Here is a 12,850-nt window from a genome sequence, read left to right as displayed (position 1 = left end):
AAAGTCAATGCAAATTACTCATAATATTTTCATCACTCATTAAATGCCTTCAATTTAATGGCTTTTAACTGTATTTGGTTACAGAGCCATAAAATTTAAATTCAACCCTTCTTGCCATACTCACCCATCACATCTTTCAGAAATTGCCAATGGGGCTCACTGATGTTTAGAACATCTCATAATCTTTATTGTAAAGTTTTAATCCATTGAATGGCATACTATATTACATCATTTCCTGTAGAGAATTGCTTGTTTCACAATTCAAACTTTATTTTCACAAAAATACATTGGTTTTAGCTGAATCTTTAACAGATCTTGTTGCACAATTACAGAACAAATGTTACCTTTTATGTATTATTATTATTATTATTATTATTATTAGGTGCATTATTTAATTCACTCCTTTCTTGTAAGCACCTTTTCTCAAAGCATGTAATGATATTTTATTTAGTACCTTTATAAAGCTGTTTTATGATAAATGTTTGCTAATAAAATTAGCATTGAAATTTACCCAAAACTCAATATTTATATTTAACTTTTAATTCCTTTATTTAAAGAGAAACCTTAACAGAAAAACTTGGAATTCAGTTTTATTCTCAGTTGATTTGCAAGTTCACAAAACTTAATTTGTTTTTGTAGCTGGGAAACTTCTTTAAATATGCTGACCTTCCACATATAGATTAGTTAGTTACTCATTTACTCATTACTCAGTTACTTATTTTACACATTATGCTTTCAAGCTCCTTAACCCTTTTGGTACAGGTCAAGGGTTAAAGTCTAAGTCATGACTTTTGGCAAGTTGCAATAAATATTTTTATTGAACTACTAATTTAAGAATTTCTCTGTTTAGTATCAAAAGCTACCAAGTTATTTTGAATCAAGATTTCAAGCAGGTTGGTTGTCTTTATTCTATTAGAAGTTTCATATTTCTTTTTTTTTGGACCTAAATACAATTTAGTTATTAAGCTTGATAAATTATAGTGTAATTCTGTGGTATTAATACAGTAATTTATGATCTTTGATTATTCAACTACATGTTTTGTTTCATATCCTCTATGTGTAAAAGTTTAAAAGGTAGTCAAGTTAAAAGGTTATAGCTAGAATAGTTTGCTTTACTTCAAGACCAGGCATGGCCAGGTGTTTGACACTCAACAGAGAATAATTTTTTAATCATAACATTAAATTACTTTGCAGTTGGACTAGTAATGAAGCAGACTTCATATATTCACAATCAAATCTTTAGTAAATATATTTCATTAAAAATGTGATTTTTTTTTTTTTTTAATACACAATAACTTGTAATCTTTAAAAGTCTACCACATTTTGTGGTGATATACATACTGCATCAAATGTATTATAAATACTTTTCCATATTTCTATACAAACCTATATATATTATACCAAGCCCATTGCGAAAGGGTTAAAGTAACTCGAGAAGAAGGAGAAATAAATTTCTCTGAACTTTTGACAGATGCAATGCTTACTTTTTACATATAGCTGTGATTTCTCAGTTAATTATACTCAATTGAGCTAGATGTTTATAATCAATGGAAAGAGCACTTTTTAGAATGCCTTCTCCTAACATCATAAAACTGGTATGAAGAATTCCATATAAAACATCTTTCTTAGCAAGAATGTAACGTAATACACAACTGTCACCATGTTCTTACTACGGGCTAAAGTTTCTCAATCCATTACGTTGTAATGTTAACCTGTTGGTATATGTTGTGATAAATAAGAAAGCTAAAGAAAAGGAAAGTAAAACCTTAATTGCATGTCTTTACATTTTCACATATAATTTAAGAATAAACCTAAACATATTTTAAGGTTATTTGATGAAATATTAAAAAATGTATACTATTTCCCGTGTCTTACTTTTAATATTTCATTGTACCACATTGGGAAGCAATTCTAAAAATACTTTATTACTGATTTTTATATCAATTATAAATAAAAGCAAAACATTTTGTGTAACTGTGGAAAACATGATGACATCCTCTAAGGACACAATGAGGCACCCCAAGGTGTTGCAACACACATTGGAAAATAGTGCTGCAGACTGCAGTATAAGCTGATGATAATCATTACAGTTGGTAATGTCATAGTGACAATTGAATTTAATCTCAAATTTAAAACAAACTTTGGCATTTGTTAGGAGGTTCTATTGGTTATGCAAATAAAATATGAAAACAAATAACTTAGAAAACGAACTTTTATACATGTTTTGTTGGTTATAAGAGATGCTACTTGGATGCAACTTTCATAAACTTAAAGTTAAGTGCAGTAGTACCATTATTAAAAAATAAAAGTAGGTTTAAGTTTCACCAACAATCCACAGCAAAAGAAAAAAAATATGCTTGTTGGTAATGTTTTGCTTATTTTTCATCTACATTGTTTATTTATTATTACAAAAAGGAACTATAACGTGTAAATTAGAAAATGTTAGAGATTTATTGAGATTTTGTAGATTTGTCAATTTTTAGGTGAAAAACTTATTTCTAATTGTAACACTAAAATCTCTTTGCATTTGAGTACTCTTCTTTTAATTTCCTGGTGTATTTATTACTTCCTGCATATTGTCACATCATCATTTTCTCTTTCCCACCACCTTTTGTCATTATTTTTAATCTTGTGTTTTATAAAAATTGTTTAACTTTATATAACACCAGTGTTTCTGTACTGTACACATATCTTTTGCACAAACTAAACCTGACACTTGACAACTCAAGGTTACGATTAGCTACGTCTCAAGGCCATTTCACTTTGAAGATCTGGTTTACGTGATGTTGACATCTGTGTCCCTATAATTCATCACATTTATTAACTGTAACCCTTTATTCTCCTGAAGAATATTGATTTATTCAACAGTGCTTGAGTTTTGGGTCTGTTTTGATAAACCATCACAACCTTTTTTTGTGTGAACCTGTGCTGCCTTCTTAACCATAATCTAAAGTTCCACTGACAATTTTATTTAATTGTTCCATCAAGCATAAGATGTGGTTAGGGAAAAATGGGGGGGTGGATTCAGGCAACTAAACTGATATTACATTTTGCAAAGAAAGTTAATTTTAAAACAGAATTTGAAGACAACAGTTAGTCAACATTCTTTCTCCAATTTGTGGAACACAAACTATTATTAGAAATTTACATCTTGTCTACACAAGATACAGCATGCTTTCAATAAAAGGTAAATCTGTAGAACACAGATTTGTTATAAATATTGACCTTATTTATTTTGCTAAGGGTTAAAGGCTATATCATCACTTGTATTCAAGATTTTATTCAACAACTATTTTATGAATTTATCAATAAATTTGGAATCAAATTGTAGATTAGAATAGAAACTATAAGAACTATTTCTTAATTTAAAAGTAAATATTAAAATAATATATCTAAATATAAATTTTAGTGAGTTGCACTAAAGGTACACAGACTGTATGAAAAGTTGTTGTGAAAATGTGTAAACAAACTCGTGTATATTGTATTGAGCCCTTAACTAAAGGGTTTCCAGTGTGCAACAATGAATACACCAATTTGTATTGTAGCATGTGGATGATGGTGCATCCATAACTAACACGTGTAAAGTAAATAGCATTTATCTTTCAAAAAAATTGTATTTTGCATGGTTTCACTAGCTATCTGGAGTACTGTAGTACACTGATGAATTAATTAGATCTGATCAACTAACGAGCCTTTTAACTGATTATCAAGTGTCACTGATCACCAAGCTCTAATAATTGTCCTCTCTCTGCCTTCATAGAAGACACAAAATGTAAAATGTGTTGTTCTTTGTTTCTATCTTTGAAAATGTCTGTCCTGTCTCTTGGACACTGTGTGTGTGTGTGTGTGTTAATTGAATTATAGTGGGTGTTATGTTGTAATATATTATTCTTGATTTGAGTTTTTAGGCATTGTGTCCATAATACGAGAGTAAAAGTGACAACCTTGAAAGGATCAAACTAACAATAATTTGAAGGTTGCATGTGGATAATCTGAAACAAATGTCTATAATAATACAGTATTGAAACTATGTTCTCCTTATAAACATTACACAATTATAGGTGTGTATGTGCACATCAGTTTAAGAGAAGTTTGTTATTATGCTGTTACACAATATTTTTAATTTTTTCCATTTGCAGACCAATTTTAGCTGAGAAACCAGATGTTGTTATTGGCACTCCAAGTAGAGTTTTAGCCCATCTACAAGCTAACAACTTGATTTTAAAAGACTCTCTTGAAATAATGGTTTTAGATGAAGCTGATCTTTTGTTTTCTTTTGGTTATGAATCTGATATCAAAGAAATTCTGAGGTAAGTGTTTAAAATAACTAGTTACAATTGTTTCAATATTGCATAACCCCATAGTTTGATGAATGTCTGCTTTCCTGAAAAAAACTTAGGATGTTAAGCTGAAAATACTATTATTAGCAAAGATATTCAGTTCACTATATAATACAATTTAATTAAGGTGTTGTATGAGATTTGAATTTTTTTCAGTGCCTTGAAGTTTGTTTTTGATGTTTCCATTTATGTCTGTTAAAAAGATTCATAGTTGTATCATTATGTGCCTAATTGAATTCTTAAATTGAATATAACTTTTAACAGTACATACTCAAGCTTAAACCTATGTGGTTATGAGACAATGTGAATACCTTAACTGATCTACGCACTGATATTAGTTCTTAAGATTTAAATTCATTTTTTATGTATTTTTAAAAGTAGACTTCTATACACAGTGGTGATGTAATAATTTGTGACGAAGAAAAAACCCACTTGTAGAGAAAAATGCATCTGCAAAAACAGCTAGTACGGGTTGAGAAAATTATTTTATGCAGAAGAGCGCTCTTCTACATAAAACAATTTTTCAACTCATACTAGCCGTTTTTACATACATATATATAGTGGTAATATTTTGTATTTATTGACTTAAGCATTTGTTTATACCTGCAACATCTTGTACTTCACTAAGCATATTATTTTATCCTAGGTTGAAACAGACTTGTATTAGTATATGTGTGAATACATGTTTCATACATGTACCAGAAATTTTGTGCACTGACAACAAATTTTTCAAAAATTGCAACTTAGATAACTGTATTAGGAATGTAACTAGTGCAATTGAAAGTGTTATTTTTGAGGGAATTTTTAAACAAATGCAAAGTGAAAGTAAAAAGAGCATTTGTTTCTTTCAGGTATTTGCCACAATTATATCAGTCTTTCTTGATGTCAGCAACACTCACAACAGATGTGCAGGCACTGAAAAAAATTGTGTTACATAATCCAGTTATTCTCAAATTGGAAGAATCTCAACTTCTGGCCACATCCCAACTTACACAATACATAATCAAGCAAGTTAAATTCTGAGCTTCTGCTCCATATTCCCTAAGCTAGCATTTAGTGTAGTTTCATTCGAGAAGTTTTCATTTCATCTTGAATTTAAATGCCTAAATGTTGTCGTTCATTTTGTAAATGCGTTTGAGTAAAAGCTGTATCTGTGCATGTTTTTTATAGTGATAACTTTTCAAATAAAATGGGAACTAAACATTAACATCAGATAAAAATACATGAATTGTTGTCTTTATTAATTATGCTTTTATGTTTTACAGACTTGAGGATGAGGACAAGTTCATATTGATATATAGTTTGTTCAAGTTGAAATTAATACATGGGAAGACGCTTGTATTTGTAGCAACTGTTGACAGATGTTACAGGTAATTTTCAATAATTAAAAATGTAAGATTAAAATATCGATTTCCCCCCCCCATGGTGTCTTGTATACTAAATTAAGACTGTCATGACAAAAGTGCATTTTATCTGTTATATAAGATTTAATTTTGTTTTCAGGTAAACTAATATTTTAAAGAATGTTGTTTAATAACACTGCAAACAGTGTAAAATAATCCATACATTTCTTAAAAACTAATATTTAAGGAACATTCATTTATTTACTTTGGTTGTTGAGTGATTAAATTTTGTGAAAACCAGCTGTACCTGAAAATTGGATTTATATTTTTGAAACTACATTACAAAAAAAACAAAAAACAATAAAATTTTCTGCTACCAGACCAATTATCAGAAGTTGTTGGTTAATATATTGACCTTATCATGCCTAGCTAACATTACACGACTTCCACTGATGAGGTGCACTTATGTTACATACACTCGTAATATAAAATTTGCCTTTAGTGTGTGTGTGTGTGTGTGTGTCAAATGTAATTGTGTACTGAACAGAACTTCCTGGTATATCTAAACATTTGTGTTATCCACGTTATACAACTTTTAAATTGGAAAATTCCTCATTCTCAGATGAGGATATTGTTTAAGAATTGTATATTGAAGAAAAACTGTCTGTATGGTCTAAACAAACTTATCATGGCAAAATATTGTAATTTTTTAACTTTTTGTACATTTGCCTGTATAATCTATTTTGCTGCTTTGTTTAATTGTCATTCTATTGAAAGTAATGCTCACTTAGAATCATAAAGCATTTACAGAGATGCAACTGTTCATAAAAGTTCAGTAAATAATATTCTGGAAAAATAATTATAAACATTTTTAAATACTAGAGTACATAAGGTTGAATTGATTTTGTTAAAAGGATTTTGAATATGCAAATCAGCAAGGCACATGACAACCACAGCCATTATAGTGCTGTGATGGAATGGTGCATATCAGAATATTTTTGACAGGCCTTGACACTTTGTAGGTGATACGATGCCACTAGAAATTAGTTGCTTTTGGAAAGGGTGTGCAACAACTTTTTAGGACTTGGATATATTTTTAGGAGACCTACTATGTGGAAGTAAAGAAGCATCTTTTATCAGAAGATAGTTTGTGTTTCTACTGGACACTACAGGAGAGATGATGCATAAAGAGTTATGGAGATTCTGCCTCCAAGAGATTCTATAATCAACCATGAGTATCAGAAAAGGGCTGCAATACTTTGAAAACCCTATATTGCTTACATTTCTACATTAGCAGGTGATACGGGGTTACTCCAGTAGGCCTGCTGCCAGCAGTTGCAGTAGGAGGCAGATGATGCAATATCTACTTGTCTCTTTAATTTTCATGCACAGCTGAAGACATTGCTAGAAGCAGGAAGTCACCTGTATGAAAATCCTATAGGGATAGGTGAGCATGACAAGAAGAAAAAAAGGAAGTTAGTTTATTGTCATTACTGGAACAGTCTGATGGAATTGTCCAATCTAATTGCTGTGTAGGATTACTGAGAAAGTGAACCTGAATTTGGCTTTGATCAGATGAAGAGACAAACTGAGTTGTCTAACATCAACACAAACTGAAGCAAAGGAACTTGTAAATATGTAACGTTTTCTAGACTATGAGATCAGGTGTGTTTTGTATGTTTCTTTGGAAGCTTAATAAAGACTTGAAAGGAGATGTTCTGACTTGTAGGATGTATTTTAACATACATGAAATGAAAAGTAAGCTGTTGAACAGAAACTAAAATCCTTGCTTTATAAATACATATTTTAAGTTTAGTAGATGTATTTATTTGAAATGAACTATAAGAAATGCTTAAACTAGTAATGAAGTATTTGCATTAGTTTCAGAAAAGTGTAAATTATTGTTTAATTTCATCTAACATGTTATAAACTTTCCCTGCATTTTGTAACATCTTACATTAAGCATCGGGTTGAGAATATTTAAGTTGATTCATTCTTGCCATCTTTGTTTTTTGATCTTTTTTTTAAAGATAACACTTGATTTGCTTGTCTGGGTGTGGGGTTGCATGGTTGGCTGTAAAGCTGTGTACCTAAATATTTATTGCAGCATCCTCCATTGGTAAGTCATGATATCTCGAGGATACGTCCTCCATAATGTTTTGAAATGTAATAGTCAGGTATCCGGATAATTAACTTCTCTTGGTAAGCATCTTACTGATTCAATCAGTCTAGGAATTTTTTTTTTTTTTTAAGGTATCAATCAGTTTTGAAATAAGTCTTTAGAATAGAGCTAAACTGTTTGCTTCACAACATGAAAAAGGTGACTGTCTAGTGCCTTAACATGTACACATGCTGTGTATTTGTATTTTTTGAATAAAGACAAACTTGCCAATTGTTAGAATTTAGGCCTGATTGTTCCAGTTTTTCATTTTACATCTGTACAAATTGTTATTTTACAATTTTGAGGAATTCTATGATATTTTTACTTTTTTTCTACTAATAGCTTTCCAGAAACAATTCACCTTGAAATAATCTATTAAGAAAGCATGCCAGTAGTAAGCATCTAAGTTTGTATGATTTGTTGAGAGGTAAATGGTCTAAAAATGTGGTTTTTCTTCATCCTCTATGATTCCAGAGAAGAGAAGTTTATAGTGAGTTTAGGCATGAGCATAAAGAAAAGTTCAGTGATGTTGTATAATCCTCAAAGGATGAAAATTATGCAGGATGTACAATCATATTAAAAAAAACACTTCAATGCTACTAAATACCAGAATAATTGTTCAAGGGCATATGCAATTTAAAAAACTGGACTAATGTCTTATAAAACCCAATTGAAAAATGATGTGATTGGGGTAAAATGCTTATTCATGTTCTCCATTGGGGAACACAATCTTCTTTTAGAAATATTGGACTACGTTTTTAAAAACAAATTTAACAAAATGTTTCTGAATTTTGAAATCTCTAAAAGACATGAATGCTGTAGAACTGAAACCTCTGCAATAGATGAAAAAAATTACCAGTAGTACACGGAAGTGAATTTTGAGTAACATTAAAACTAGGTCTTTCAGTTTGTTCATGAATGGTAGTAATGATGTTGAAAGTAAGTTGTACCTTACTGCAGTGACATACTTCAATAAAAACAAGGAAAAGTAGTAAATACATTACTTTCTAATCCCAATTTAATTGGGAAATGAAATGGCAAGAATATTGTAGGATGCCTTCAAGAAGAACTAGCCTTAAAGTCTGTGAAGCAAGAAAATTATGTATCGTTAGTTTACAACACAAATGTGATGCTATGGAGAAAAAAGAAGTTTAAAGGTTATCGTCTGAAATTTGATCCCAAAATGGTGATTCAGGGATGCCCATATTACCTACTGTGTTCAGCAGCAGAAATAGTAGAAAAAAAACTTGCAGTATCAATTTGTTAAAATTATAGTTAAAATTTATTACTATTCAGATGAGAGTGCAAATAAACATCAAGAACTTGAGATAATTATAGAATCTCAAACTATTCTTAAGCATGTATACACATGTTGACTGTCTGTTGGAAAATGCTTACAAAGGTTTATTGAACAGTGGAGACTTTTTAGGCAATACTTTTAACTAGTAAGTTGTTGCTTTAAATTTGTACTTTATTGGAAAAATTTAAGCCATTCATTATAAGGGATGCATCCTGGGTCAGTACAAGAATTGTCTTAAGCAGCAAGTTATCACCTACCAGGTTGATCCATTGGCTGATATAGATCTGCAAGTCAGCAGTTGGTATAATACTAGACAAATGAAAGATGAGCTCAGCAACTTTACATATTGAACTCTCTGAAGATGTAAAGTCTATTTGATCAAATTCTACCTTAAGGATGATAGAGTTGGCACAAAACCATGTTTCTCGTAAAAATTTACAAATAATTTCTTAAAGCCAGTAGTGCTATCTACAGTGTTTTTAATAAGTTGTACACTAATTAGTTAGTATGAAAAGAAACAAAATTAGTAGTGATACCATTTCTGTTTATCCATTTTACTATTTTATCCTTGTCCTGACAGGGATTACTATTTTTCAAAATTTAATGTTGACAAATCTGTACAGATTATTTTTATTTTGGATTACACTTTGTGTTTGGTATATTTGTTTCTTAGCACAGGGTAGTTAGCTTTTTCAAATCTAATTGTTTTTTAATTTATCTTCCCAAGCCTCCCATAGCTACCAAAATTACTCATTTTGAGAAATGAGTTTACTTAAATACCATGTTAATACCCACAATGATGTTCTCATCACTAGTGTTGGGCATAAAGTTTAAATACTTTATGTTAGTAATGATTACCTGAAGTGAACAACGAGAAATTTTTTTAGACATAAAGGAAGTAACCAGTATACTTCAGTCTTGATAATAAGAATGCTAATTTTCCTGTGTTTTTTCTAGGCAGCATAATTCTAAGAATATTGTGTGAGAGAAGAACCTTTAGTGCTTTAAAGTTTTCATTTTCAATAGAAACAAGCTAAAGCCATCTTGTTTTATAAATTTTAAGATGCATTAAATAATATTACATTACAACAAAAGTTTTTAAATAAGTTGCACAAAAGCAAAATTATCCATATATCTAGTACTCTTTTTGAATTTAAAGAATGTTCATGTACAATATATATTTTTGATGTATTTTTTACTTTAATTCTCTTGGGTCGACAAGCATCCTTCTGTGTGCATGTTATCAGGTTTAATGAGTTACATTCAGAATTTAATTTAACCACTTTATTATCATGGTATGCCAGTAAACATATAACATGTAGCCAATTATCCATATTTATAGTTTATAATTTTTAAGTTCTTAATTTTACAAGGTTGTACAAATAAATTCTGAATTTCCCCTTGTATAAGAAATTATATCCAGGAAAGTCAGAGATATATTTTTAAAGAAGTGAGAAATCTCATGAAAACATGATTGTGGTTTTAATTAATTTATGTTGCTTTTTTTTTCACATCTAGAATTTATAAATTTGATGTATGAGTGTTAACTAATGATGAATTAAAAAAGAAAATAACGTAATATTGTTGAATTTATGATGGTAAAATACAATAAGCATTATTCAAACAAACCTTTAGTTACCATTAAAAATAAGTTTTTTTAAATGTTCCATTTTTTCACAGTAGTGTGTGTGTGTGTGTAATGCTGATTTTAATTTTTGTACTGTTTTATTACATTATTTATGGTATATAAATAAAACGTGACTTTTTTTTTTTTTTTTTTTTGCCTGTAACTTTCTTCCTAGCCAAAATTGATTTTTCTTTTTTTATTTTCTTTCCCTAAGAATCATGACATTTTATCTCTAGGCATCCCTCCTTCTTTTCTAATTTATTTGCAACTCCTTCAAGAAGTATGAAATTTGATTAAATAACTTTGTCATGATAATGTGGAACTACAAAGACAAAGCATAATTTTTATACTCTTTAATCTTATTTGGTTAGAGCCATCAAATAGAAAATCGGACCTCTATTGCCACCCCTGTCTGTTGCATCCTCATTCAGAAAATGCCAAAAGTTAGTTTTGATGTTCAATACCACATTTATAATCAGTATAAAGCCAAGATTTTATTTATCAATTAATTTAATATATTATATTGTTTTCTGTATAAAAGACTTGCGAGTTTCACTTCTATTTTTGAGCTTTATTCCCGCTGGAAATGCAGTGGCAAGACTAGCTGCATTTCTAATGACTCTTGTCACATAGTTAGAAAATCAAAAAGATTGATAGTTATAGGACATACTCTGGTTTTTTGCATGTTATTACTCTGTATTCTTTTGGTGTATCAATTAATTAAATAAAAAATGTAATGTAGAAGTATGATTTATATGAAAAAAGCAGGGATAAAAAGTGTCATTTTCATGGGGTATGCTTGTGAATAGCTTGTGCGCAATATAATTCAGTGGTATAACATGAACTGCATGTTGTCCAAGTGATTTATGATGTATAATAGCAGAAATAATAAATGTAATTCAAAAGACAAAGCAATAAAATTTAATTTATAAATAGGTGTTTAAATTATGAGTTTAACTTTCCAGATGGATCATCATGGGTCAAAGACCATGTCAACATATTTGAGTCATAGTCAAATTTTATTGAACCACTATATTATGAATTTGTTAATAAGTTTGATATGAAATCCAAGATTATAATTTAAATTTTAGTGTTAAATGTTATTCAATTACTTATTTCAAAAATAAATAAATAAAAAACATCTAGACATCGATTTTTCAAAATAACCAATATTCACAAGCTAGAGTACAAAAAAAACCTATCTTTTCTATTTGCTGATATACCACTCATGCACTGAATCAAATGCAGTGTCTCTGCTCACCTCCTTTTATGGAAATACTCCCTTATATACATTTAATCGATGTTTGGATAACCAATTGAAAGTTCAGAAATGCCCTTAGTGACTTTTTTGGCCAGTTTCAAGTGTTATGCCATCTCATTCTTCTGAAGCATACATTCGAGTGGTGAGTTGAATCTTAAGTCTGCTTCAAATTTCATATTTTTTTAAACTAAAATACCAGTTAGTTATTGAACTTAATAAATTATAATGGAATTCTGTGGTATTGATACAGTAATTTGTGATTTTTTGCTTACTTTATACATATGAAACCTAAAACAAATTGTTTCATATCCTCCACATGCAAAATTTTGAGAGGCTTAACAACTTATGATGAGCAGCATCTGAGTGCAGAAGTCATAACTAGAAGAGATGGTTGTTTGTTTTACTTCGTTATTCAGTGTTCTATGTTTTAAGAGAAAACAAGTTTAAAATCTTATTTGTAAATAGTAATAATTTATATACATATATTGTATAATAATTGAAATGTCAGTCCACCAAAACATGGTCAAGACAGTTCACTTTGTAAAGTCTAAAGACCAGTTTTATATTTGTGTGTATGATAATAAGAATACCCTTGTGCTGTATCATTCTAACTTCTGTATTTTTAGGCAGGTACAACTGAAAGGTTTATATAATAAAAATAAGAAATACATAATAAATGTATAAGGTTTCAAAATAAAAGGTCAGTCAAATTGACCAACCATGTATAAAGTACAGAAAATAAATAATTGTATGGCTGGTCTAACTAAGCCATTGTGGAAAGAGTTAAGTGAGGAGTTTCTACATTTTTAACTGTACAA

At 29.6% G+C, this 12,850-nt stretch overlaps 1 protein-coding gene across 3 annotated transcripts in view; it reads left to right on the top strand.

The window, feature by feature from the left end:
• Nucleotides 1–12,850, top strand: part of Ddx56 (putative ATP-dependent RNA helicase DDX56) — a 98,534-nt gene that overhangs the window by 28,062 nt on the left and 57,622 nt on the right. For all 3 annotated transcript variants that reach the window (XM_076489464.1, XM_076489465.1, XM_076489463.1), the window contains exons 5-7: nt 4,140–4,310; nt 5,192–5,347; nt 5,606–5,710. In XM_076489464.1, the coding sequence (XP_076345579.1) occupies nt 4,140–4,310; nt 5,192–5,347; nt 5,606–5,710 (432 nt within the window). The remainder of the gene's footprint in view (nt 1–4,139; nt 4,311–5,191; nt 5,348–5,605; nt 5,711–12,850) is intronic.

The sequence above is a fragment of the Tachypleus tridentatus genome, chromosome 2 (assembly GCF_004210375.1).
Source record: "Tachypleus tridentatus isolate NWPU-2018 chromosome 2, ASM421037v1, whole genome shotgun sequence".
In the NCBI taxonomy this organism is placed as follows: domain Eukaryota; kingdom Metazoa; phylum Arthropoda; class Merostomata; order Xiphosura; family Limulidae; genus Tachypleus; species Tachypleus tridentatus.
The sequence above is the reverse complement of the archived record's forward strand: the minus strand, read 5'-3'. Positions and strand labels throughout refer to the sequence as shown.